At 39.1% G+C, this 27,065-nt stretch overlaps 1 protein-coding gene across 1 annotated transcript in view; it reads right to left on the bottom strand.

Moving 5' to 3' along the window:
• Positions 1 to 3,515: 3,515 nt before the first annotated feature.
• Positions 3,516 to 27,065, bottom strand: part of LOC122651295 — a 38,858-nt gene continuing 15,308 nt past the window's right edge. Inside the window, exons 2-6 of the mRNA XM_043844630.1 lie at positions 18,507 to 18,617; positions 17,676 to 17,929; positions 17,352 to 17,563; positions 13,679 to 13,943; positions 3,516 to 3,898 (exon numbers count right to left, since the gene is read on the bottom strand). Of these exons, the coding sequence (XP_043700565.1) occupies positions 3,593 to 3,898; positions 13,679 to 13,943; positions 17,352 to 17,563; positions 17,676 to 17,929; positions 18,507 to 18,597 (1,128 nt within the window). The 5' untranslated portion in view covers positions 18,598 to 18,617 and the 3' untranslated portion in view covers positions 3,516 to 3,592. The remainder of the gene's footprint in view (positions 3,899 to 13,678; positions 13,944 to 17,351; positions 17,564 to 17,675; positions 17,930 to 18,506; positions 18,618 to 27,065) is intronic.

A 27,065-nucleotide genomic window follows, 5' to 3' on the forward strand; every position in this document is an offset into this window, starting at 1 on the left:
TTTTTTTTCTCTCTCTCTCTCTCCTTCAAACCTCTCTTTCAATATGAGTAGAAGAGGCAAGGATGTTTTGCCCGAAGGGCAACAACCATCCAAAAGAAGTAGAACCGAAAGCTCCTCGAGACAACCATATGCTCCAGGAGAAGATCGTCTCTTTTGCTCTCCCGAATGTCGTGCTAATTGGTCACTTTATCTTGCTCGAAAAATCAAAGAAGGCCGTGAAGTTGATATCTTCTCTTTCAATAGTATTCGACTTAAGGATATGTTCAAAGACATTGGTTGGGAACCTCTTCTCAATATGGCTGAACCTTGCTACCCTTAATTGGTCAAATACTTCTACACCAATCTTTACTTCAGCAGGGTGAAAGATTCTTTGAAACTCCACTCTTATGTGAAGAGTATTCACATAAAGCTTTCTATTGCCAATTTTGCTCGCCATCTTGGACTCTCTTGCGATGGACCTTGCATCTTTTGGACTCCAAAAAACTCTATTTTTAGGGACTTCATCAACCATGAAGAAGTCTACTCCTCCATCTTGAAGAAATATGATCCTCAGGCAGCAACCGTGGTAACCGGAAGACTTCGTCTTATTCCCCATGTCATCTCCTATATTATTCAACATAATTTTATTCCTAGGGGAGGCGATCAAAACAAGTATCTCACTCCTCAAGCCTATCTCACTTATTGTGTTTACACCAATACACCCACTTGCCTTCCATACTTCATCATGTAGTACATGGAATCTTGTGCTTACCCCCAAAAGCATACCAATCTACCCTATGGGCGGCTTCTCACTCGTCTCTTTCGAGTCTTTGATATTGATCTTACTCGAGTAGAAGAATCCACTGTTACCTTTCAACACATCACTCGTAATAGCTTCCACACAATTGCTATTCCTCCTCCTTCCGATGTGTTTGTAGAAGAAGAAGAAGAATTGGATGAGAATGCACCCCTTCCTCATCAAGATCTAGAAGGCATTCCGGCTTCCTTACAAGAATGGGTGTCTAGCATCGATGATTACATGGACGAAGCAAATAATCGTATCATAGAACTTGAATTTGGTCAATAACGAATTCAAGAGGATGTGACATCTCTCCGCAATGATGTGAGGACCGGTTTTGACAATCTAAATGTGCGCCAAGACAAAATCCTTAATGCCATTCATTCTCTTGCTTTCAATCTTGGCCATCTCTCTCTTGACACACCGGGAGCCACTCCTCAAGGAGTTCGACCACCTTTTCCCGGTGCCTCAAGCTCTATTCCACCTCTTCCACCCTTTGATCTTAGTGCATGATGTGTAATGCCCCTCTTTTTGACAATGACAAAGGGGGAGAAGTATTGAGCTTGGAATGAATTGTAATGGAACTGCTAGCTATTTATTTTATGCTTATTTATGCTTATTGACTTATTGTAATCAACATGCTTTAATAAATGAAATTGTTCTCTGTTCTTGTTTTCTATTCATTGTTATTTGTTCCATTTTTCTTTGGATTATTTGTCATCATCAAAAAGGGGGAGATTGTTAGGGAAATGCAAATGGCCCTATACACTCCAAGTCATCTCCATGATGATATAGATGTTTTGATGATAACAAATAAGACCATCCTTGAACTAATGCTTGTGTTCTAAGTGTTTTAGGATTAAAGCATAGCACCAAGTGAGGGGAGCGTATATAAAAGAACATACAAAGAAGAACATTGCTCAAAGACACTTCAAGCCTTGGAAGTCAAACTTTGGAAGCTAAAAGCATGTTTTGAAGATTGAAGATTTGAAGACTTTGTAATTATACATATGTAATTTTAATCACAATTGATGTAATGCACACACGCACGCATTCATCATTTTAGAATATCCTTAGGTGGCTATTTGACCCCTTAGACATGTGACATTTTGGTGATGGAACCCTTCCAAACCAAACCCCGCCTTACAAGGGATTTTTTACACTGAAATTGCCCAATCCGGCATACCGGATTAGAATCCAGCATACCAGATTTATAGGCATCTCAGGAAATTGGTCACAGTAGCTCACTTAAGCAAGCTGGATGGGGATCCAGCATATCGGATCCTCTTTGCCAACTTTTTTGCCCTGATCCGGCATACCGGATTAGAATCCAGCATACTGGATCAGTGTACTACTGAGTTTTATCTGAGCGTTTATTCCTTTGTTTAAAAAGGAAATTAGGTGATCCGGCATATTGGATTAGCATCCAGCATACCAGATTATTTATGGATTGTGGAATCCGTTTCATACTTAGATTCCTAATGAATTCAAGCCTCTTTGCCGATAAATAATCACTTGTTTTAGGCTCTAATCACTACAATTAATCATAATTAAGAGTCTCCAAGAACAAGTCACTCCCAAGTGAGATTTCAAGCATCAATCCAAGGCATTCAATCTCACTTAGCTCCCTTCATACATATTTGCATTCAAGCTGCATATTTTGAAAGGTAGCATATATTTTTACTAAGGTTTGAGGTAATTCTAAACCCCTTAGTATTTCACTTTTACTTTGCATAAGTAGTTGTTGAGTCCTCTTGCATGGAATCAAGAGAAGATCGAGTCCTCTTGCTCATTAACTCAAGAGTAGTTTTTATTGAGTTCTCTTACTCTTACTCAAGATTCGTTATAGTGAAATTCTCTCTAAGTTGAGAGGAGTGGATGTAGGCACGTGTTGGCCGAACCACTATAAATCTTTTGTGTCTCTCTTTTATTTATTGTTTGTTTATTGATTGTCTCTACTTGGTTATTTTCGCATAATTTTTTAATTCTCCAACCTTCACCTATTCACCCCCCTCCTCTAGCTGAATTCACACCCATTGTCTGGCCCACCCATCCTTTGGTGTGACAATATCGGTGCCACTTACCTCTCTGCCAAGCCCGTGTTCCATGCGCGCACTAAACACGTGGAAATTGTTTTCCACTGTGTTCGAGATCGTGTTGCTCAATGATGCCTACAAGTTCAATTTATTTCAACTAAGGATCAATTGGCGGATACATTTACCAAGGCCCTTGGCACTGCACGTTCTCAATTCCTCCGTGACAAGCTGAAGATTCGCGTGCCAGAATCTCTACCTTGAAGGAGTGTATTGAGGATATATTGGTCTTTCTCCCTTGACTTGCACAAGGGATAACACGTTTCCTACTGAGAATGGAAACCCAGATTTCACACCTCATCAGAGATCCACATATGATATGGATTCCCTACGGGAATGACAACTCGGCTCCTAGTTATTCACCACATCTAGATTTCATATTTTATGTATCTATTCTTATCTACTTACCTTGTATAAATCCTAAAAAGGATCCCACATTTTGTATTCTCTATTAATACTCTCCATTGAGAGTAATTTGTTAAGGAATGGAAAATATTCACTATAACACCAAGTAAAGCTGGTGATGCTATATTCGGCTGATAGAACCATTTCTTCAGCATAATCCAAGAGCCATGAAAATACCATTCTTAAAATCCTATTCTCATACAATAACACAATGTAGAAAAGCTCTAAGGATAAAAGAAAAAAAAAATTGGCAAAAAAGATTGGAAACAACCAAAAGAAAATTCAAAGTCAGGAAGGTAGGTGGAGAATTACATGTCTAGGAGGCTACTTTTTCTCCAAGCAAGAGTGCCTTTGTAATAGCATCATTCATACCATCTATGTAAGGAAACATGTGACCTGAACCTATTAGCTCATGATAATGAATCCATGGGAGCTTTCCAGCAATATAGCGTTGCAAGGCAACCGATACAAGCCTGTCCTCATCTCCCTGCCATAAATGGACAGAACATTCATTGTGTGGAAATGGGTTTTCTAATCCTATTGGTTCAAATTCCCAATCTCCAAATGCAATAATCATGTCACGGAAAAGGGACTCAAATTCCCCTTGCTGGTTGACTTGTGCCTGAAACGATGAAAATTGAGAGGAGTGTTACCGTTAATGAAAAGAAAGCAATCCACATATATGGTAAACTGTGTCAAACAATGTTTAAGAAGCAGTGAACCCTATCGGGGCCCAACACTTGATGCAAGGATAAAAGCTTTGCTGCCAAGACACGAGTTCAAGTATGAACCAATCAGTTTATCCAAAATTGCCAAAGTAGAAGGGTGCAGCTCCTATTTTGAAGTCTCCCAGTAACATAGATGGTAAGAGTTCTCAATAGCATAAAACTTGTGGTACACTTGTAGGGAGGGTTTCCATACAACTAAAAATTTTGTGCACTCTCTACTCCATACTTTAGTTGTGGGCCATTTGTTGTTGTATAAGGTCATCTGGGTTTTTTCTGTAGTTGAATATTCTGCTCATGCACGGTCTGTATCAGCTGAAAAAAATTTGTCAGAATTCTGAGAATCTTTGTAATCCATTCTCCAGAAAATAAAAAAATGGTCCAGCCTTATTCTAAGGCAAATGTATCAAACTCTTTCCCTGATGCACTATGATAAGTAGTAAGTGTTGGATTGTGTCCATCAAACCCGACTAATTTGAAATAAATAAAATTAATTTTATTATTATTGTATAAATTCATTTACGGGCTTATAAATTTGCTTCATGGGTTTACACCCAAAACCGTTCTCGACTAGGGATAGGACCGAATATCCTATTCACATGATCATTACATTGTATGTCACTAGAAAAGTTGTTTTCAGGGCATAAATGTAAGTACATATAATGTGTATGTATAGAAAAGAATTTGGTATAAATTCTCACATGTGTTACTGCCTGTTGTATTAAGGAGAAATGTGTGCCCGGGTCACTAGTAACCCTTTGACCTGAGAGATCCTTATTGTTACGGTGTTATATTGCGGGTTTTGATACACCAATGGTTGATGTCACATGGACTAAATATTGGTGTGTGGTTTCGTGATTGCGCATCGTGAACGAAAGAGATGTTCAACATGGAATCCACTACCCTTGATTGAGGAATATCAAGTAAAGAGAATGCATGTGATTAATTGAACAACAATCCGGATCCAGTGGCATTTTTGTAAATGATTTACAAAAATTTATTTTCTATTTATTAAACAAATTAGTATATTATTTCAAATAATGTTTAATCACATTTTTGACCGTTCGATTATGATCACATGATCGCTGATTAAAGACATATACAATGGATTGGGATTTGGCAGTATTTAATTACTTTCTCTATAGTCCATCATGAGATACTGTTTATTTGAGTGTCCTATGTGCAAATTAAAGAGTTTAAATACAGGAAATAACACCATCTCTACACAGGCTCAATTAGCATTGGAGGTTGCTTTGGTAATTGAGAACGACATTATTGATGGTAGTTTGGTCCTTCACGTTCGTGGGTCTGATATGGTGGAGTCGGACTAGAATGTGGATATGGGTTATGAAGATCTACCCAGGTCAGATGTGGGCAAATTAGATGGGAAGAGTTCCTTTGAGGGAGAGTATGAAGATGCAACGCTTGTGGAGGCTACTAGGATCGATTCTCTATCCCAGAATTCATGCTCCCCTTTTTCTTGTCGTCCAAGTCCAATTGTCAGTCGTGCAGCTGGCCGCGGGGGTAACAGTAGCATGATGTGGGGTGGTCATGTTTCGTCATCTCAGGTTGCTTCGTCTTCGCGTGCGGGAAGAAAGTCGAAGGACAAACAAGGTGCTACTGAGTCAGTCGTGGCCTCTTTACCGACTGCAGTGGTTCGGGGTGGAAGAGTCGGTCACTCTTCTTTAGAAGAGATTGATGAAGAGGCTCTCTTGCACAAACTACCCATATCGGGCAACAGAAGAGAAAGGTTGGAGGAGGTCAGACCAAAATGTCTGACAAGGTGACCTAGGTGCGAAGTTATTATGCGAATATTCTTTTGAAATATTTGTGGGATGAAGAAGGCTGCAGCTGCAAAGGCCTTATCATTATTTTTGCGGGAGTTCACTCATGTTGTTTTCTGTTTGGCAGAACCTATGGTTGAGGTGAATTGTTTCCCGTCCTAATTTGTGAATAAGTTGGGATATGCGGCGGATTTAGTGCATAATGTCCAGTCTGAGAAGGTGCCGAATTTATGGATCGTGTGGAAATCCATATTACAGTGCCCCTTGATTCTTAGCATGTCAGAGCAACATCTCTCAATTCTGGTTGAGTGGGGGGCAGAAGGTGGTGATTTCTATGATTCACGCAAGTTGTTTCAGGGTGAAGAGAAGGGATCTATGGTCGGATTTGGCGGCTTTGTCTTCTCTTGGTCTTCGATGGGCGGTAATTGGGGATTTTAATGCTACCTTACAATCTAATGGAAAGAGAGATCCTGCCAGGTTAAATTTGGGTTCGGCAACAGCGTTTCAAGCCATGGTTGATGCTTGTGATTTGATCTTTGTTCTGTCCCAGGGTATGAAACTTACATGGACTAATAATAGGCGTAGAGGTAAAATTGTAGTGGTTCTTGATCGAAGTTTTTGCAATTAAAGGTGGCTTTCTTTTCTTCCAAGATTGTTGCCATAGGGTCCTTCATCGCTCCTGATCGGATCATGCTCCCTTGGTTATTTTTTCGAAGGTTGTGTCTAAACCAGTTAATATACCTTTTCAGTTTTATAGGTTTTGGAGCGACTATGCTGATTTCATCAATGTGGTGAAGGAATCCTGGGATAGGGAGGTGAGGGGTGACTCTATTTTTTTGCTTGTTGCAAAAACTCAAAAGGCTGAAACCTGCCTTGAAGTCTTGGGCAAAATCGGCTTTCCCTAACATTGATATAGAGCTTGCTGCAGCTAAATCTGCCTTAGATGCAATCCAGGGAGATATAGAGAGCTTGGGATGTGTGATGATTTGTTTGCCAAGGAAGCGGACGCCAAAACTCACTATCTGAAGGATGTTGAGCACCACGAGAAGCTATGGGCAGAGAAGGCAAGACTTAGATGGTTGAAACTTGGAGACCGCAACTCTAAGTTTTTTCATTTATCGGTCAAAGTTCAGAGGACAAAAACCATATTTGTGTTCAGAAGAGGGAAGATGGTTTGATGATTTCCAATCAAAGGCAATTGGCTTCGTTCATGGCGGGTTTCTATGAGAACTTTCACAAGGTAGTTCCCTTGCATGATCACCTTGATCTTATTGATTGCATCCCTAAGGTTAATTCTGGTGTTGACTATCTTGATTTAGAGGCTATTCCTTCTGTTGAGAAGATTAAAAAAAATGTGGTGTGGGATCTTTGAAATCTAGAGAATGCTCCAGGACCTGATGATTTCCCTGGAGCTTTCTTTAGGAGATGTTGGGATTTGGTTGATGAGGAATTTTGCAATGATGTTAGGTACTTTTTCTCTACAAGAAGAAACCAAAATGATGCGAATAATAGTTTTATAACTCTAATTCCCAAGGTGGAGGGTGCTCATTCTTTAGACAAGTTCAGGCCAATATGCATGGCAAATTTTTTCTGTAAGGCCTTGTCGAAAGTGATGGTTGCTAGGTTATCTAACTACCTTCCCACGATGGTGTCTGAGGAACAGGGTGCTTTCCAGAAAGGGAAAATTAATTCTTCCAATTTTGGGTTGGCCTCAGAACTGGCAAACCTTCTTAATGCGTCAGTTCATGGTGGAGGTATGGAAATTAAGCTGGATGTTCTGAAAGCCTACAACATCCTATCGTGGAGGTTTTTATTTGTTTTTTTGAAGAAATTTGGTTTTTCAGAGAAGTGGATTATGTGGCTTCATCAGATCCTGATCTCCTCTTGAGTTTCGGTCCTTTTAAATGGTGGCACTATGAGTTTCTTTGAAGTGGAAAGAGGGCTTTGCCAAGGGGACCCGATTTCCCCCCTCCTCTTTATTTTGGCTGAGGAGGTTCTTTGTTCGTGGTTTGAAACAACTTTAGGTGGAGGGGAAAATGAAGGCGCTATCAGGTCCCAGAGGTGGGAGTGTGCCTAGTCACTTGATGTTCGTTGATGATATTTTCATTTTTATGAATGCCTCTGCCAGGTGTTTGAGACATTTAAATTCTTTCTTTTTGAAGTACCAAGAGTTCTTAGGTCAGAGATTTAATTTAGAAAAAAGCAAACTCTTTTTTGGGAAGGTTGTACCCCATAAAAAAAAAAGATTTATTTTGAGCAGTTAGGTGTCCCTGTCTGCTCTCTCCCTACCTGTTATCTTGGAGTAGACATCTTCAAGGGAAGGGTGTGTAAAGATTGTCTGCTTCCTATGTTGGATAAGATCAAAAACCGATTGGAAGGATGGCATGGCAGGCTCATATCTATGGCGGGTAGAATGGAGTTGGTGCAGTCGGTGATAGCAGGCGTTTCTATTCATAATTTTGTTGTGTATTGGTGGCCAGAGACTATTATCAAATTGTCTAATAGTGGGTTAGGAATTTTATTTGGATGGGGGAGATTAACACAGTTAAGAAGATAACAGTGAAATGGGATGATGTCTGTAAGTTCAAGGTAGAGGGTGGGCTAGGCATTCGTTTACCCAAAGATGTGAATAATGCGTGCTTGTGTAAACTGGTTTGGCAGGTCAATCATGAAAATTCTGCTCTTAACACTTTTCTTCGTGTGAGATTTATTAATTTAGATGGTTCTTTGAAGACGGGTGACAAATCGTCTTTGATCTGGCCTTGTGTTAGAAAGATGTGGGGTTTTATTAAGTCCAAGGTGCGGTGGGTTATGGGAAAAGGTGACAAAATTCTTTTTTGGCATGATTATTAGGTTGGTCCTTTGTCTATGGTGGAGACAGCCCTCTTGCAGCCGTCTATTTTTCAAGGGCTTTCATCCAAGGTAGAAGATTTTATTAGTGATGGTCATTGGGCTTTTCCACCCGTATCTATTATGTTCTTGAAGGGTGTTTTTGAGGCTGCTCGATCTTTGCCACTCCCAGTTAGTCAGGTGGAAGATGTTTGCTGCTGGTCGTTATTGACAAACATAGCCGTTCACATTCTTGGAATGTGCTATATTTGTTCCCTTCCATCTTTTCACTACCTTCCATTTGTACTCTTACTATACTTACATTGATTTGAGAATATTTGCTTACCTGTATAGCCACATGTGATATGGGATTTCTTTCCTATTATCACATGTGAGAATATTATCTCTTTGGATCCAAGGATCCTCTATATATGTACCTTGTAACCGATTACACAAAATGTGAATGAAATTCTGATTCCATATTCCAACATGGTAATCAGAGCCTAACTGCTCACACGAGCTTCATCCTCTACTTTTCTCTTTTTTTTTCTTTTTTTTTTTTTCTTTCTCTCTTCTCCATGGCTGGAGACAATGTTACTGATAGCTCCACCATTGGAGCCATTGACCCTAGCAGCGCCATTACCCCTCTTCTCTCATCTGGAACCTCACTACATCACTACCCAACACTGTTATGCCATGCCCCCACAGGCCGTTTCCTCACCACCATCACCACACTCATCCTCACCACCATCCTCACCAACTCCACCATCACCACCCGTGAGTTCCATAAACCCTCTGTCGAGCCCTGTGTCCGGCTCCACCTCTCCACCCTAGCATACCCGATCCATTTTGGACCTCTATTCGGGTCCAACAACCACCACACACCCACCACCGCCGCCTACCCATCATCCTATGCGCTTGCGCTCCCACAAAACAGCGCTCACAGCCCTACCCACTTCCCAAGCCCAACCCATTGAACCAACCTATTTTACCCAGGCTGTAAAAAGACCTGACTGGCGTACGGCCATGACTGAGGAATTTAATGCTCTGTTGCACAATGGCACATGGAGTTTGGTACCACCATCTACGAATCAAAACTTGGTTGGCTGCAAGTAGGTGTTCCGTATCAAAAGGAAAGCAGATGGTTCTATTGAGAGGTATAAGGCCTGTCTCGTGGCCAAAGGATTTCACCAATAGCAAGGGGTGGACTATGGTGAGACTTTTAGTCCTATGGTGAAGCAACCAACTATTCGGACTGTCATTTCTTTAGCCGTGTGTAAGGGCTGGCCCATACGGCAACTTGATGTACAAAATGCATTCCTCCATGGGGAATTGGCTGAAGAAGTTTACATGCCCCAACCACCAGGATTCGAAGACAAGTCCCATCCAGATCATGTGTGCAGACTTCACAGATCTCTTTATGGACTTAAACAGGCCCCACGAGCTTGGTTCCAAAGGTTGTCCAAGTTCCTACTTTCCACTGGTTTTATAGGCTCTAAAACTAATACTTCACTGTTTATTTCTCGGCAGGGTGGTTCAGTGACCTATGTGCTGGTTTATGTTGACGACATATTGGTTACTGGTGACTCATAGCCAACCATTAAAGCTCTTCTTGACAGCTTGGCCAGGGAATTCTCAATCAAGGACTTGGGCCCGTTACATTATTTTTTGGGCATTGAAGCCCATCCAACACAAGGGGGCCTGGTTCTCTCCCAAAAACGATACATCACTGATTTATTGGCTCGGTCTGGAATGAAGGATTGCAAGCCCATTAGTACACCATTGCCTACATCCACCAAGCCATCGGATTCAGGGGGTGCGCCATATTCTGATCCAAGCAATTACAGGTCTATTGTGGGGGCCCTGCAGTATGTCACTCTCACTAGACCGGATGTGGCCTTTGCAGTAAATCGTGTATGTCAGTTCATGCACTCCCCTAAAACTGAAGATTGGAGCAATGTCACAAGGATCCTGCGCTACCTGCAGGGTACCATGTTACACGGCCTATTCTTTCAAAGGTCGACTTCTATGACCCTTTAGGCCTACACTGATGATGACTGGGCAGGAAGCCCTATTGATCGAAGGTCCACTAGGGGCTATGCTATATTTTTGGGTCCGAACTTGATATCCTGGAATTCAAAGAAGCAGAAAACGGTATCCTATTCTTCCACCAAAGCCGAATACAAGGCTCTTGCAGATGCGGCCGCTGAGTTGATATGGCTCCAGGCACTATTCCAGGAACTAGGCATACCCCAGCCCACAGCGCCAATCTTATGGTACGACAACATTGGTGCTACATATTTGTCAGCAAATCCCGTATTTCATCCACACACCAAGCATGTGGAAATTGATTTCCACTTTGTTCGTGAACGAGTAGCTGCCAAATCACTCCAAGTGCAATTTATCTCTACCCATGATCAGATCGCGGATATTTTGACAAAGGCACTGCTGTCCGTCCGATTTTAGTTCATGAGAGACAAGCTAAAGCTCCGGCACACCGGATCTTCATCTTGAGGGGGTGTATTGACAAATATAGCCGTTCACATTCTTGGAACGTCCTATATTTGTTCCCTTCCATCTTTTCACTACCTTCCATTTGTACTCTTACTATACTTACATTGATTTGAGAATATTTGCTTACCTGTATAGCCACATGTGATATGGGATTTCTTTCCTATTATCACATGTGAGAATATTATCTCTTTGGATCCAAGGATCCTCTATATATGTACCTTGTAACCGATTACACAAAATGTGAATGAAATTCTAATTCCATATTCCAACAGTCGTTATCTCTTATAGGCAGATTCTCTATAAAATCAGCTTGGGAGGCTCTCAGAACTGCTAATCCGAAGGTCAGATGGTCGAAGTTGGTATGGGGTTCCTACCTCCTTCCTGGCCATTCTATTTTTGGTTGGAAGCTCCTTCATGACAAGCTTCCTGGTGATGACAAGGTTAAGGGAAAGGGTATCAGTTTACCTTCAAAGTGTGACTTATGCTCTTTACAAGAAGAATCTGTGTTTTCTGTCTTTTTGGAGTGTCGGTATTCAGTTTTCATCTAGAAATCTTTCATAGGGTTCTTTAGTGGCGGATCTGTTGTGTGCGAGGTATCAACAGATTTTGGTTCCACAGGTGAAACCACAAGCCCTCTTAGATGTCTAATGGTGTCCGCCTCTACCAGGATGGTTTAAAATTAATATTGATGGCTGTTCGCTTGGTAATCTTGGGAAGGCGGGTGTTGGTGGTGTCATTAGGAACTCTAATGCCAACGTGATTGCTTCTTTTCTGTCCTACCTTGGAGTTTCTACAAATTTTGAGGTAGAGTTTAGGGTGCTGCTTATTAGGTTGGATCAGGCTAGAGAACTTTGCCTCTCTAAGGTTTGGGTTGAATGTGATTCGGCTACGGTGGTGATCTTGGCTTCAAAGCTGATGCTTTCGTGGTTGTTAGGCAACAGTGGTCAGGCCTTCAATCCTACATTGGGAGCATTGATTGAAAATTTTTTAATTGTTTTTGAGAAGTTAATCCTGTGGCTGATTTCCTTGCTAACTCAGTTGCAAAATTTGAATTGTCTACTCCTATTGTGTCTTGGTTTGCTTCTGTTGTTGAGGATCTTAGGCATGATGCTCAGGGAAGACCTAGATTCAGATGGCGCTAGTGTCCCCTTTGTCTAGTTTTTTATTTCTTCTCTTGTCTGTGGTTTGACCCCCTGCTGATGGCATTGTCATAGGTGGGGGTTTGAATTGGCAGTTTTTATTTGTTGTTTCTGGCCTTGCCAGTCCCTGTTTTGTTTTTGTACCTCTTCCCTCTTTAGAAGCAAGATGGAGTACAAGTCAAAGATCTCTTCACCAACAATTTCCTATTCACTTTAGGACAGTGAATAAAGGAATTAATCCCAATACAACCCTGACGGATGTATATATAAAAACACACCAAAAGGGGGGGGGGAAGAAAAGTGTTAGCGGAATTTTCCAGAGCCGCCTCCCTGGACGAATTTTCTCTCTCCCCACCCTTTTGTTCGTTTGTGAGTTGTAGTGTGTGGGTAGGGTTTTAGAAACCCAAAATCGTTGATGAAAATTTGTGTTGGCTTTGCTTTGATTTGGAGATTCAAGAGTTGATCTTCTTCAAATCACTTCATTGTTCAAGTGTATAAAAACTATTATCTGGAGGAGGAACTACACTTGCGGTTCTTAGGTAACCTATGTTTCCCATATTAATTTGAATATGTTATGGGAAGAGATCTCAAATTTGAATGCAAAGGTAAAATACCCAGTCCAAATTCGGCTGCATATTCGGGTAATCAGGTTGGTAGTTAATTTTCCAACAGTAAGAGTCATTCCAAATAAAATAAAATGTCGTTCATCAAAAAAAAATAAAATAAAATAAAATAAAATGTCTCACCATCCAATAAGCAATTGAAAACAAGCAGCATACTCGCAAAACCAAATATAAATATAATATGCTTATAAGTTAACAATACATGAGAAGAATACTTGAAAACAAGTTGTATACTAATAAAACTGTATGTAGTTTTTTTCATCAAAAAAAAAAAAAAAAAACTGTATGTAGTTTTTCAGCTTGCAAGAATAAGAACCTACTTGAAAAGGACATTTCATTAAATTTTTGCTGTATTGGACACACATTTTATGCCCTTTGTTGGACAACAACACGTATTGTCTAAACATGACCAATTTAACAGCTAATGTCCCCCAATGTACCATACCGAAGTTCCACCCCAACTGGTGGTACTTACCATTTTCCACACAAATATTTGTAGTGAAACTCACTAATTCATCTCTTTTTCCTTACCACAATGCTTTTGTTCTGTTAGCACCAGCTTATGTCATTTTCAATACAGCAAACAGTTGACATTCTATTTCCATGTTAAAGTGGAGATATAGCTATAGAGATAGTGAATGAAGGAGAAGGGGGAGGAGAGACCCATGCATGCACTACAAACTACCATTATGCATATAAAACAAATCTCTGGTTGAGATGCATGAAGGCATAGTCTGAGTTGAGATATAGAAAAACATATAAAAGAGGATATTGGCAAAAAGAGATACCGAGTACTTTTCTCTCATTGCAAACTTAGGAATGCATTCTTTATCTTGGCGAGAATAAATCTCAGGGGAATTGGCTACAATACTTGAAGCAGGAAACCATCTCTGAGTGTTCCACCAGTATGTAAGCCATGGGGTGTAATGAGCCACCCTTAGTGTCCATTGGTCCCGCGCTGGTTGCTGCATGTAGGCTTCTTTGGTTAAATTGGTCGGCAAGCCAGGCCACCAGAAATTGACAACTGGAGCAATTAGTGCTGCCCCTGCAAGCCTGTAAGTACAAATTTCCATTTAAAACATTTAGAACCTGAGAAAACATTAAGATAGAGAGGAGTGCATAGACTCAATCAACTCGTCTACGAAACAAACCAATAACTAGAACCTTGAACAACTTAAAACTAATTGCTTTTGGGTAAATTGGGATTAGATCAATATTACTATTATGTAACCTACGTACCGTGGGGGTACATATTTTGGTATTTGTGTACAAAACACTACAGGGGAATTGTCTCCATCGTGTTATGTCTTAGGCAGTAAGTTTAGTTAGTACTTTTATCTTATCTTCTGTTTCCTAGATAGATTTCTACTACAGCTAAGACTCTTAGCCTTCTCCTTCTTCATCCATATTCTTCTCGCTCTCTAATCTTTAAGCTCTTACATAGACTGGTTATTGATTTAGGTTCTGTCATATGGTATTAGATCTATTTCAATAACCAGTCTGTATAATTGATTCTAGTTTGAATAGGTCTAAACAGTTTCTTGTTCGTGGGTTGCAGCTACCAATGCTGCCTTATATGTATCTTAGGCCCTAGTTAATGGTAGTTTAATAACAAACTAGGGTCTCTATTATCTATCCTTTGATTATCATGGAGTGCTTTGTCCATTGAAGACAGTTCCTTTTGCTTCTACAAACCTGCAGCAGATTCTGGTGATTTTTTTGGAATTCAATTACATTATCGGGCCATTGAATTCAGTTTGAAGCTGATCCAACTTGCTAAGCTTCAGGAATTACAGTTTTCCATCACTCCATGCAACACTCTGTTTCGGGGTATTTTTTCAGATCTAAGAATCTGAAATTACTTTTGATCTGTCCAGCAGATCTCATTAATTTTTTAAGGCATTGCTGACACTCTAAACGGGTCCACTCGATCCAGACTTGAAGCCCATCAGAACTTCTGATTTGTAGTAATCGATTTTCTCCACTATCTGATATTATAGGGCATTGTTCCCTTGCTACTTAGTGTGTGGATTGTGTCCATCAAACCCGGTTAATTTGGAATAAATAAATTTAATATTATTTTATTGCATGAATTTATTTATGGGCTTATAAGTTTTTTCCCTGGATTTTTACCCATAACAATTCTCAAATAGGGATAGGACCAAACATCCTGTTCATATGGTTAATACAATGTATGTCACTAGAAAAGTTTTTTAGGGTATATATGTAAGTACACATAATGTGTGTATAGAAAAAGAATCTGATACAAATTCTCACATGTATTACTGCCTGTCAAATTAAGGAGACATGTGTACCTGTCACTAACGACCCTTTGACCTAAGAGATACTTATCATTATGATGTTACATTGCAGGTTTTGGTACACCAATGGTAGATGTCACATCAACTATATATATGTATGTTGGATTCGTGATTGCACATTATGAACGAAAAGAGATGCTCAACATGGAATCCACTATCCTTGATTGGAGAATATCAAGTGGAGAGAAAGCATGTGATTAATCAGACAGAAATCTGGTTCTAATGGCATTTTTGTAAATGGTTTGCAAAATTTATTTCTATTTATTAAATATATTAGTATTTTATTTTAAATAATGTTTAATCATATTTTTGGTCATCTGGTTATGATCTCTGATTAAATACATGTACGATGGATTGGGGTTTGACAGTATTTAATTACATACCCTATAGTCCATCATGAGATATTATTTAGTGGAGTATCCTATATGCAAATTAAAGAGTTTAATTATACATGACATTTAATTGAAAAATAAAAAATAGGTTGGTGATATTTTATTTATGGTCATTAATTTTTTATTTGATAAATATTGACTATAATTAAAATATCACAAAATCTCTTTTAGATTCTACCTCTTTTCTCTTTAGAAGCAAGTTGGAGTACAAGTTAAATTTCCCTTCACCAACAGTTTCCTATTCACTTTCCTGGAATCCTAATACAACCCTGAGGGTTTGTATATAAAAGGACATCAAAAGGGAGGGGGGCATACTAGTGTTAGCCGAATTTTCCAGAGCCCCCTCCCTGGACCAATTTTCTCTCTCCCCACTCTCTTGTTCTTCTGTGAGTGAGAGTTTGTGATTAGGGCTTTAGAAACCCTAACTCGTTGGTGAAAGTTTGTGTTGACTTTGCTTTGATTTGGAGATTCAATAGTTGATCTTCTTCAAATCCTTTCGTTGTACAAGTGTGGAAGAATTATTATCTGGAGGAGAAAGTACACTTGCGGTTCTCAGGTAACCTATGTTTCCCGTATTAATTTGAATATGTTTTTAGGAAGAGATCTCAAACTTGAATGCAAAGGTAGAATACCCAATCCAAATTCTGCTGCGCATTTGGGTAACTAGGTTTGTGGTTAATTTTCAATACTTAGAATCTCATCCGATCCAGATCTATAGGTCATCTAACTCCAACCTCTGTTGTTATTTATTTTCACCCAATTTTGGGGAGAATCTTGTTCTTTCTTTTCTACTCAGGGTTTGGTGATCTAATTTAGTGTGCATTTGGGTAACCAGGTTTGAGGTTAATTTCCAATACTTAGAATCTCATCCGATCGAGATCTGTAGGTCATCTAACTCCAACCTTTGCTGTTATCTATTTTCACTCAATTTTGGGGAGAATCTTGTTCTTTCTTTGCTGCCCAGGGTTTGGTGATCTAATTTAGTGTGCATGATAGCTGATCCCAAAACTACATCGGACAATGTCAATGTCCAGATCACCATTATCAAACTCAATGGAGTTGATAATTTTTTGTTATGGATATAGGCTGTTAAAGTCTATAGTAATGCCAAAGGAAAGTTGAAGTATCTTCAGTTTGATCCTCCTGAGAATCGATATGGGAAAATGACGCCCTCCTTATATATATGGTTATGGAACAACATGGATCATGCTATTGTAGCCAATGTAATGTTCCACCCCACCGCCAAAGAAGTGTGGGAACATATCCCGTGTTTAAGTTTTATATGATTAATTGTTTATTTTCAAATAGGGGGACAGGTCATGGTATGATTCATCAAACGAACTGTTTTTATACTGCCTCCCAAACAAAATGTGGTCGCTGAACAGAAAAACAAACACTTATTAGAAATTGCTAGGTCTCTCAAGATCCGTATGCATGTTCCTAGACATTTCTGGTGTAATGCTATTCTCACTGCATGTTATTTGATAAACCGAATGCCTTCTTCTGTTCTAGACAATCATTCACGCTTATCTATTGTGTTTCCAAAATCTCCTTTGTTTTCCTTGCTACCTAGGGTTTTGGTTGTGTTTGCTTTGCTCATAATTTTGCTTTTGGTTGAATTTGGTATTAGATCAACATTACTACCAATGTGTATGATTATCAGGATTTTCCCTTCTCCAATTTTTGCTCTACTTAAGAAGCTGGATAAATACATGGACCAAGGAAAGTACAGAGTCAGCAACACCTACCTGTGAGGAATGCACTTGAGGCAGGTCCAAACCACTTGGCCGCCCATGGAAAACCCAATTACATAGAATTTGGATCCCAGTCCCAATTGATCGGCAAGCTCTTCTATATCCAAAGCTGTACTGTTCACTGTTTGCTTTGGATTGGGATCACTCTCTCCATATCCAGCTCTGTCAAAGGACAGCAAGTAGATGCCTAATTCTTCAGTTAATTCCTGGAGATATACACAAGGAAATTAACCAATCCTCCCATTAGAAAGATAAAACTTGGAAATCCAAGTAAAGAAAAAGAATGGAAAAATAAAAAACAAGTAGAGAAAGATGTACCGGAGATAGCTCCATCACATCATGTCTACAAGAATCGATGCCATGAACCCAGATAATCTTATACTTTGCCTTGTGTCTTGGGACACCGTTCTCTTTGTAGGCCAAATGCCTTCCATTCCTGAGTTTAATTCTAGGAGCCGTAATAGATGGACCGTCTGGAGAGCCACAGATCTTGGGTGCTGGAGGTTGAATGGCTTGATAAGCCCATGCCAGAAACCCAATCAATAAGACTACTGATAATTTCTTGAGCAATCCTGAAAATGTTAGACTTGCATCAAAAGATAATCGCCAGAATCCAGAAGAATTGGCACTGATATAATTAGCAATCAAAGAAAATTGTTACAGCCCTGGAGCAAATTTGATGCTCAGCAAGGATCTGTTCCTCTGTAACATAATTGAACTCCCACGGTTGTTTGGATTGAATTCACTCTTCAAAAAGAAAATTAGAAAAAAAAATTCCATTTCAGCAGAATTCGCTTCCCCTAGTTTTGTTGTATCATATTTTTTATTCTTTGTTTCTCCCCCTGCTTGTTTTCTTGTATTCCCTCCCCCTTTTCTTGTTTCCCCCTCTGTTTTTTTTTCTAGTAATCTTGTTTCCCCCTCTTCGGTTGAATGTATTTTAGTCCCCTCCCCCTGGTTTTGGTTGTTTCCCCTTTGATGGCTGTTCTTGGTTTCCTTTGTTAGTGTTTCCCTTGGATACCCTGAGTGGCTAGACTGTTGTAACTGTTTCTGGAAACACCAGAAAAGGTTACATAATGAACCATATCTTCACAGGCAGACACAGAGACAGACCGAAACAGATGAAATGAAGAGGAAAGCAAGAAAGCGAACCTGAAGGAAGCTGAAAGGAGCTGTCCTGCTTTGATTTTCTGGTGTGACACCTGTCTGATGAAGCTGATATCTTCCTGTTAACTCCTGCCATTGTTGCAATCTTCAACTGTTACCCCAACTTAACTGTTTCCTGGTACAGTTTTCGTTCTGTCAAAATCATCCCTCTTTTAACGGTCCAAAAAGAGGTTCTGTCCTTTTCGTTTCTATCCAAAAATTAATATATATCTATATATATATATATATATATATATATATAGAGAGAGAGAGAGAGAGAGAGAGGATGAGTGGTGGCCAGATGTACGTCTTCTAAATTTATTCACAGTGTCTTTTGATTTAACCGTCCATTTAACATGAGATTAATCTCTACCGTCTATTGAATCTTTAGTTAACCACCCGATTCCCGGCTACACAGTGAGAGTCGGTTTTTACGTTAACCCAAGGAGAAAGAAAACAAACGGAGGACTTGGGTAGCGACCAACTGGTAAAACCAAGTTGGAGAGTTGTAGGCTTAGGACTTGGGTAGCGACCAAATGGTACAATCAAGCAGGAGAGTCGGAATAGAGCGGCTCACCTCATGCATAGTCAGCCACCGAGGGTTGTTTTTTTGGTGCAGAGAAGAGCGAGTTGGAATACCTTCTATATTGCTCCGTGATCTTCACATGTACTGATGTACGAGTGATATCCAAGTTCTTGTGAACGAGTTTGCAAATTCTTCATGTGGTAAATTTATTTATTTATTTATTTTTAAGGTAGAAATGTAGGAAATTGCTTTACGATAAACTAATAATGGAATTCTGGCATTCGGATCGTTCTATGGGAGACAATAAATTGTTTTGAACATAAACTTTCAAAAGCATTCCGTTTTATTTTTCATCTAATTTACCAAACCCATTATGGAATCACCCCAAGAAAAAAAAAATCATAAACAATCGAAGTAGCTCATCGTGGATTTGTGGAGTTGCATTGGGAAATAGATTTTGACTAAGAAGATAAACAGACTTAAACCAAAATCAGAATGCTTCCGAATAAAATCAATGCATAATGCTTTGAAATTCTAGGTAAAACCAGGAGCGTTCTTCTGGCTGACAGTTTCGTAGAGGTTGAGTTTAGGAGATATAAAATTAGGATTATCTAATGATTCAACGAAGAAGATGGATCCCAATGGGTTTAGCAGAGGCTGACCTGCCATTATTGTAGCCTGTCTCCGATAAAATGAAATGAATAACGATTTAATGATTCAGATTTGATGTTATTAAATCAAAGGTTAGGATTGAAGAACGACTTGCCAACACGTATTTTGAGACACGTACCATTCCATTTTAACCACATATATATATATATATATAGAGAGAGAGAGAGAGAGAGAGAGAGGGTGGTAGCGGCGCGACAGGCATTTTCGTTAAACGTACCATTACACGCAACAGTTTATTCTGAGCCGTTTATCTTTTGACCTTTTAATTGTAGTCGTTGAATAAAAAATACCATTAACCTGCTGACCGTCACAGAAGGTATTTGCCTTTTCCTATTCTTCTTCGCTGCAGGGGAGTGTTTCAGATGACATGGAACGGAGAAGAAAATTGATGCTTGGGAGGGCGGAGGTGGGAGGAGAAAATACACAGGGTTGGCGGTGGTGGGAGGAGGGAAGGTGAAATTGGAACATGAATCTCTTGAACGAGGCGTTCTAGCCCCGCCGTACCATTCCTTCCATCAGAAATCATCGATTCGTCTTCGATAGAAGAAGAATATGTAGCATTAGGATCAGAACAGATAATTCGGATCTTTCTCATGGTTGTGTTCTGGGTTTCAGGTTTCTCTAAAAGGATTGATTTCTTCCCCTCTTGCTTAAAGGCATTAACTTGATTCAATAGCAGCGCAAAGGCATTTCTGAAATCTCTTCTCAACAAAAGAGAAATTTTAAACTTTGTAAAGAGAAAATCTCACAATCTCTCAATCTCTCAATCTCTCAATCTCTCACAGTTCCTAACTCTCCCAGTGTGTCCTCTGAAGAGATATATAAATTGTTTTATATGAAAAGACCCAAAAAATTTGATTCCAAAACGATTCCTGCAAAAACCTACAAATACTAAAACCCATTAAAACCCTCTTAACAAAAATCATTACAAGAAAACGATTAAGAACCCAAGTATAAACGTACCGTTTTGATCTCAAACGCATCGAAACCTTTTGGAACCTCTTTTGCAGGAAAAAGCAGAAGAATGTACAAAAGCTTGAGAACAGAAAAGATAGAGAAGAAGATGAAACCAAGAACAGCTACGTAACTCCAATCAACAGACCAAAACTAGCCGACATAGATCCTCCAACCTATCTTTTCTCTGTAGGAATCAGTACAGAGAAATCAAGAAATTTCAAATACTAACCCAAAAAAAAAAAACTCCATCTTCCCAACGACAATACACAGGGAGGGCGGAGGTGGGAGGAGACAATACACAGTGGCTTCTTCTTCTTCTTCTTAATTAAAATCGAGGAAAAAAGAGGGTTTTAAGAGAAAAAAAAAAAAATTGACAGAATCAAGGATGAGAAAAATGAGAGGTGAGGTATGAGGCTCAGATCGGTGAAAAAAATGGATGGAATCTAGAACTCTTCAATATCTGCCATCATTGATTGAAACTTTTGAAGATCTACAGAATGACGATGCGTTTTTCTCCCTCTGGTTCGTTTTGATCGCTGCTGCAAGATCAATCTCTCGTCCTATTTTCTCCTCTGACTCTATTACCACAAAGCTTAAGATAGTCATTAAGGAGATGGAGGGTTCTGTGGCAATCGATTGGATCTGAGGCGTCTTCTCCGGGAAAGGGGTTACAGAGATGGGACTGGGTTGCAGATCGGTAGCTGAAGAAGACGATGTGGGAGAGCCGGTTGCAGGTTAAAAACTCAACGGTTAAGATCAACTGGTTAAATCTCAACAACTGAGATTCATCCGTCGCGTTTAGTGGTGCGCTTAAGGTACTTAATCTTTTTCTCCATATCTTACAAGAAAAAGAAAATAAAAAAGAATTTTTGCCAAATGCCCCCCTCAAATTATCCAGTTGTACAAATGCATCCTTACTTTCTAAACTTTGTACCACTTTAGTCTAGTCATTAGTTTGGGATGTTAGACATTAGTTTAAGGGAATCTACTGGCTAAAATGCCCTTATGATAAAAACCTATCAAAATTAAAGAATAAAGTGATCAAATTGCCCTCATTATTCCCAAATCGTTTAAGGTTTAAAACTGAAAATCGATTTGAGGAAGATTTGGGAACAGGGAAAGGAATTCACTGAATAATTAAAGGTATTGTCTACCTTCTGTGAGTTTTGCATTACTTTCCAATTTGTTAGCAAAGACCCCAAAGTCCTAACGTGTTTGGCATGCAAAAGCTGCAATTTCAGTTCCATTTCACATATGTCGTCATCTTCGAGCTCTACCAACGATCGATTCCTCTCATTTACTTCTCTCCCAACTTACCCTCTTCGTTCTGAGCCCAAGAAACCTGAATTTAACTTTTCTCCAAGCTCTGTAGTTTATAAAAGAGGGAATGATCTATCAAAAGCCTATTATTTTCATTTGCAAATAAAAGAATTTCTAGTAGATGTCTAATGAGAGATTAGCTTGTGACAGCAGGATCACAAGGAAAAGATTAAGAACAAGATTTGGAGAAAGTAGTATAGCTCAACCAGAACAAATCTGATGTGCATAAAATTCTGGCCTTTTGCTCAATAAGTCAATATAACAGGTCTGCAAAAGATGATATAAATCTAAGGGTGAAATTTAAAGATATGGAAATTTCCTTCAATCGATAGCATGGATTTTAGACCACAATTCAGTATTTGATTAAGGCAATATTCAAGGATTGCTTAGAAAATTGAAAACAAACAAAAGTAGCATCTCAAATTCAGGAAACCCTAAATTTCAGGAAGTTGAATGCAAGTTGGATTTTTTAAATCGATCTGAAAATTGAATGTTAGAACAGACTCTGAAACCTATTTATCGAGGAGGCAAATCGATGAAATGATTCAGCAAGATATTCAGCATTCCAATCCAATTTGATCGTTCCTAGAAGTACCCACTTCCCTCTGTGTGTTCATCTGTCTGTTGAACTGGATTCATGGCTTCCTGAACAATTATTTGTTAATCTCATAAATGTTACAGAAGTGACCAAACCCAAATCTTCCCCAAATCGATTTTCAGTTTCAAACCCTAAACGATTTGGGGAAGATGAGGGCAACTTGGTCACTTTACTCTTTAATTTTGGTGGGTTTTTATTATAAGGACATTTTGGTCATTAGATTCCTTGAAACTAACGTCTAACATCCCAAAACTAATGGACTGGACTAAAGTGGTACAAAGTTTGGAAAGTAAGGATGCATTTGAAATTAGTAAAGTTTCAAGTGTGCATTTGTACAAATGGGCAATTTGAAAGGGCTGCATTTGGCAAAAACCCAAAAAAATAAAATTTCTTCTCCTAATGGCCCAAAAATCTGCTACATAATAAATTAGGAGACACTCTCGTTCTATAAATTTTGAACATCACCGAACCACAAGAGATGATAATCAAGAAACTACAAAGGCAATTTTAGGAGCTGATATTCAATCAGTCTTATTGGTTGGTTCGTATTCCAATGCCGTGAGCTAAAAGAATAATGTTTCAGTTGTTTCCATTCTGAGAACCAGCAATAACAATTTTTTTCCTTTCTTTGCTGAGAAGCAGTTTTTGTAACGTTAGTAAACCTGTTCTAGAAACGGTTCTAGAACACAATTGAAACACCAATGGCATTACCAATAATTACATAATTGCCCTACTACTTATGTAAATAACTTTACCTTTCATCAGATTAGAAATCAAAATCATATTAAGACCATTACAATTAATATTTCTTAAATTTAATAATTATTATATCTGTACAAAAAGATGTAATTTATATAATATAAATATTCATGGCATTAAAAGTTTTACAGTCCAATTGCAAGTTGTAAAAGCAACATGCCTAGCCGGTATGCTAAATGGCAATGTCCACCTCTCACATTGCTTAGGGACACTTAACCTAATCCTGCCTAATCTTTTGTATCTCTCAATCGCCAAGCTTCTTCACATGCACAGGTTTATAGTTTTCTAGGCAGTTGGTAAACTCATGAATCAATTTAATTATTAATTAAGCAATGTGGCATTATGAAGCCAATGCAACCTTACCCACGAGATAGAGAGAGAGAGAGTTGAATGGCTTAATAATATCACATAGACCAATATGGGTCTGATAGTTTACTGCTAAATAGTTACATATCATAAGAAATTTCAGGTAGGGAATGGTTGACATCACTCAAAGTGCATTTTATAACGTCTGAAATGTAAATTAAGGTCCTAGTATAAATTGGTCTATTTGGTGAAGGTCCGAATGGGGGAAGCTGCAAATGTGAAGGCCTCTATAGCTATTTATTTAAATAAAATGGAAGGAGTGGTTTGAGGATTCCAATATTTGAAATAGTTTATGGTCGTCGCCAAATTAATGAGACAAACTCAGACATCACCAAGTGACTAGGACATATGAATCACTAAAAGTTGAGGCCTTTACCAAAAAAAAAAAATAAACATAAAAGTTGAGGCTGCTTAACAACCTAGCTCTGGAAAGTGTCTCCATATTTCTCACTCAGGTTTACTACAGGATATCAATCGAAACCAGTAAACTCAAAAGGGAATATGAGAGATGGAAGGTTTTTGAAAGTGTCTCCATATTTCTCACCAAGGTTTACTACTTTATCCAATCAATGGGGCAAGGCCAGAGTCCAAACTCCAGATCCACTTGAAAAGTATCTCTTATATCTCATGTTCAAGCAGGCATCATAACACCAGCCCTGTCAATCTGAAATCTGGCAAAAGCAGATTCAATGCCATTGAATGAAAAATCAAACCAAGCAACAAAAGAGATACAAACCTGACCCAAAAGAGAAGGAAAGAACCAATCTTTTTCCCTTCGTCACCAAACCAAAATCAAACATTCAAATCAACATAAAACGAATATCAATCATAAAAAAATGGGGATTTTAGGGTTTGAGGTTCGAAACAGAGATAGAAGAGATGAATGTATCGGTTATAGAAAGAATGAGGGAGGAAGAGAGGGCGATATAGCATACCTATAGGGTGAATGTATTGTAGAGACTCTATTCTGTGGTTCCCAGATCGACACTGACAGGGGGGTGAATCAGGGTCTAAAAATTCTTTCCAATTTTTACTTCCAAGTGTGCAATACTAAATGACCTGTTAGCCTAAATACTCAATTGCTTGCCACTAAGCTTGCTTGTGTAAACAAACACACAATTCACATGCACACCCGCACTGCAACCACTATGTGGCTAGGCATACCAGGTGTGCACCCCATCCTATAGAACACAACACTTCTAAACAGATACACGAACAGAACACAAGATATACATGGTTCGAAAAATTGCCTACATCCACGGAGTAATACCCTAACCAGGGTTTTATATTTACTCAACACAGACTATGAATTCAACTGCAACGACAGTCCAGGTGATGCAACACCTGCTTCCACCTAAGCACCCACTCAGGCTAGGGCACCTACCCCTCTTCCAGTCAAGCACCCACTTAGCTGGTTATAATATATATGAATCAATAACAAAGTAAATGCAAGTCTCACCCCCTTACAACATATGCCATAAATTTATCAACAATATTCAATCTATGTAAAAATACAATAGAACTATCAAGTTTCGAAGTTACCCCCTTGACAATAGCACTTTGAGTGGCTTCACAGAGATCTCCAGGTGTCACTGGAATCTTCAATTGACCCCAAGATAGAGGAGACTTGAATCTTCAAGTATACTGGCACCCGTTCTTGTTTCCACTTGATCTTTGAAAAGTTTCAAAGCAACATCACCACTCAACAATCAACAATCTTGAGCTCTTCTTCTTCAATGGAGCACCACCACACACATCCTTACTTCAATGGGCCTTCAAAACCATGCTTTTCATGATTCATGGACTGATTTCAATGCATTCTTCAAAGGGAGGAGAGCTTCTACTAAGGAAATCCAAATTTTTCAATGAATAATGCCCTCTTTTTTTTTATAGGGAGATAGATCTCTTCAAAATAAGCACATTGCAATTCGGATGAACCAAAAGGGCCATCAGATGAGGAACTTATTGCATTTTTATTTCGACTAATGAAAAGCTTTAGAATGAAATCTTTTGCTCCTATGTATGGTGAGCTGGCGACGCATAGAATCAAAGGACCATGAGGGTATACCAGATAAGTCATGATGAAAATCATTAGATTTGCGTTGGAAGATGTGGCACAATAAAGATCGTCAGATCAAGGTCAAAAAGTAAAGATTGATCACATCAGTGGTCAGATGACATGTCACTCTGTGGTTGGTCGTACGGCCATGGCCTGTCATCTTGTCTCTTTTGGAGATAAAGCATATTGACTTTCGGATCTAGATCTATACCTGATGTAAGAGACATCAACGAACCAGAACTATGCTATTGGCATCTTGAGAGAGCATTTGGAACACGTGCCTCTCACATTGTAGAAGAAGTACTTGGAAATTGAGAAAACAACTTTAAGAACTTCCAATCAGATTCCAAGACATGGAATCTAAAGACTATCTAAAGACTATCTTTGAAAAGTCTTCATAAATTCACTCAATAAAACAGAATTTTGAGAAGCATGCCTTATCTTTCCAAAAGCTGACATGACTTCTTCAATACTCAAGTGCAATCAACCATAACTTTTTCAAACCCAATTGGATTCCATCAAATAGAATCTTCAAAAAACTACACTCGTTGAAGACTTGTAGCCTTAAACCTTGATGTTTGTAAATTACAACTAAGCCCATATCTTCATCTTTTTATTCCACTGTAGACCAAATTGTTAATAAATTGTAATGAAAAATCCCTAATGCACAAAAAACTAAAAACGATTACAGAAGCTCCATAAGGAAATGAAGCCAAAATTTGGCTAAGTATAGGAAGCTCTTTAAGCTATGGACTTCAAAAGTGTAGCAAATGCTACTCTTTTAAGCAATGGACTTCAAAAGTGTAGCAAATGCTCCAATTGTTTTTACACCGTTACTAGACCACATCACCTAAACCATTTCACTGCCTGACCACTTGGTTGCCACCTCAGCCAAGTTAGGCACCCTTTGTGGGGTCCACAATGTGTGGGACCCACCACCCAATTTCTCTCTCCAAATTATCATATTGCCCCTGAGTGATGCAAAAGGATAAAAATGTCCCTGAACACTTCCAAAACCTCCCAAAAACACCTACAAACATGTTTGCACTTGGTTGCCAACAATGACAACCCATTACAACTACTGCCAATGGACCAACAATCTCCCCCTTTGGAATTGTTGGCAACAACCACAAGTGTACTCTCAACAACCATAAGTGTACTCTCTCTCCCCTTTTGACAACAGATACAAAGGGTAACTGAACTCCCCCTACATGAGAGCTCTCTCGACATAGACTCAACCATAGGAGTGCCCACCGCATCTTCCTATCCTATGGAGAGTTGGTGTTCTATGCACTCTCTCACTCGCTC

Source organism: Telopea speciosissima, chromosome 2, assembly GCF_018873765.1.
Source record: "Telopea speciosissima isolate NSW1024214 ecotype Mountain lineage chromosome 2, Tspe_v1, whole genome shotgun sequence".
NCBI lineage: Eukaryota > Viridiplantae > Streptophyta > Magnoliopsida > Proteales > Proteaceae > Telopea > Telopea speciosissima.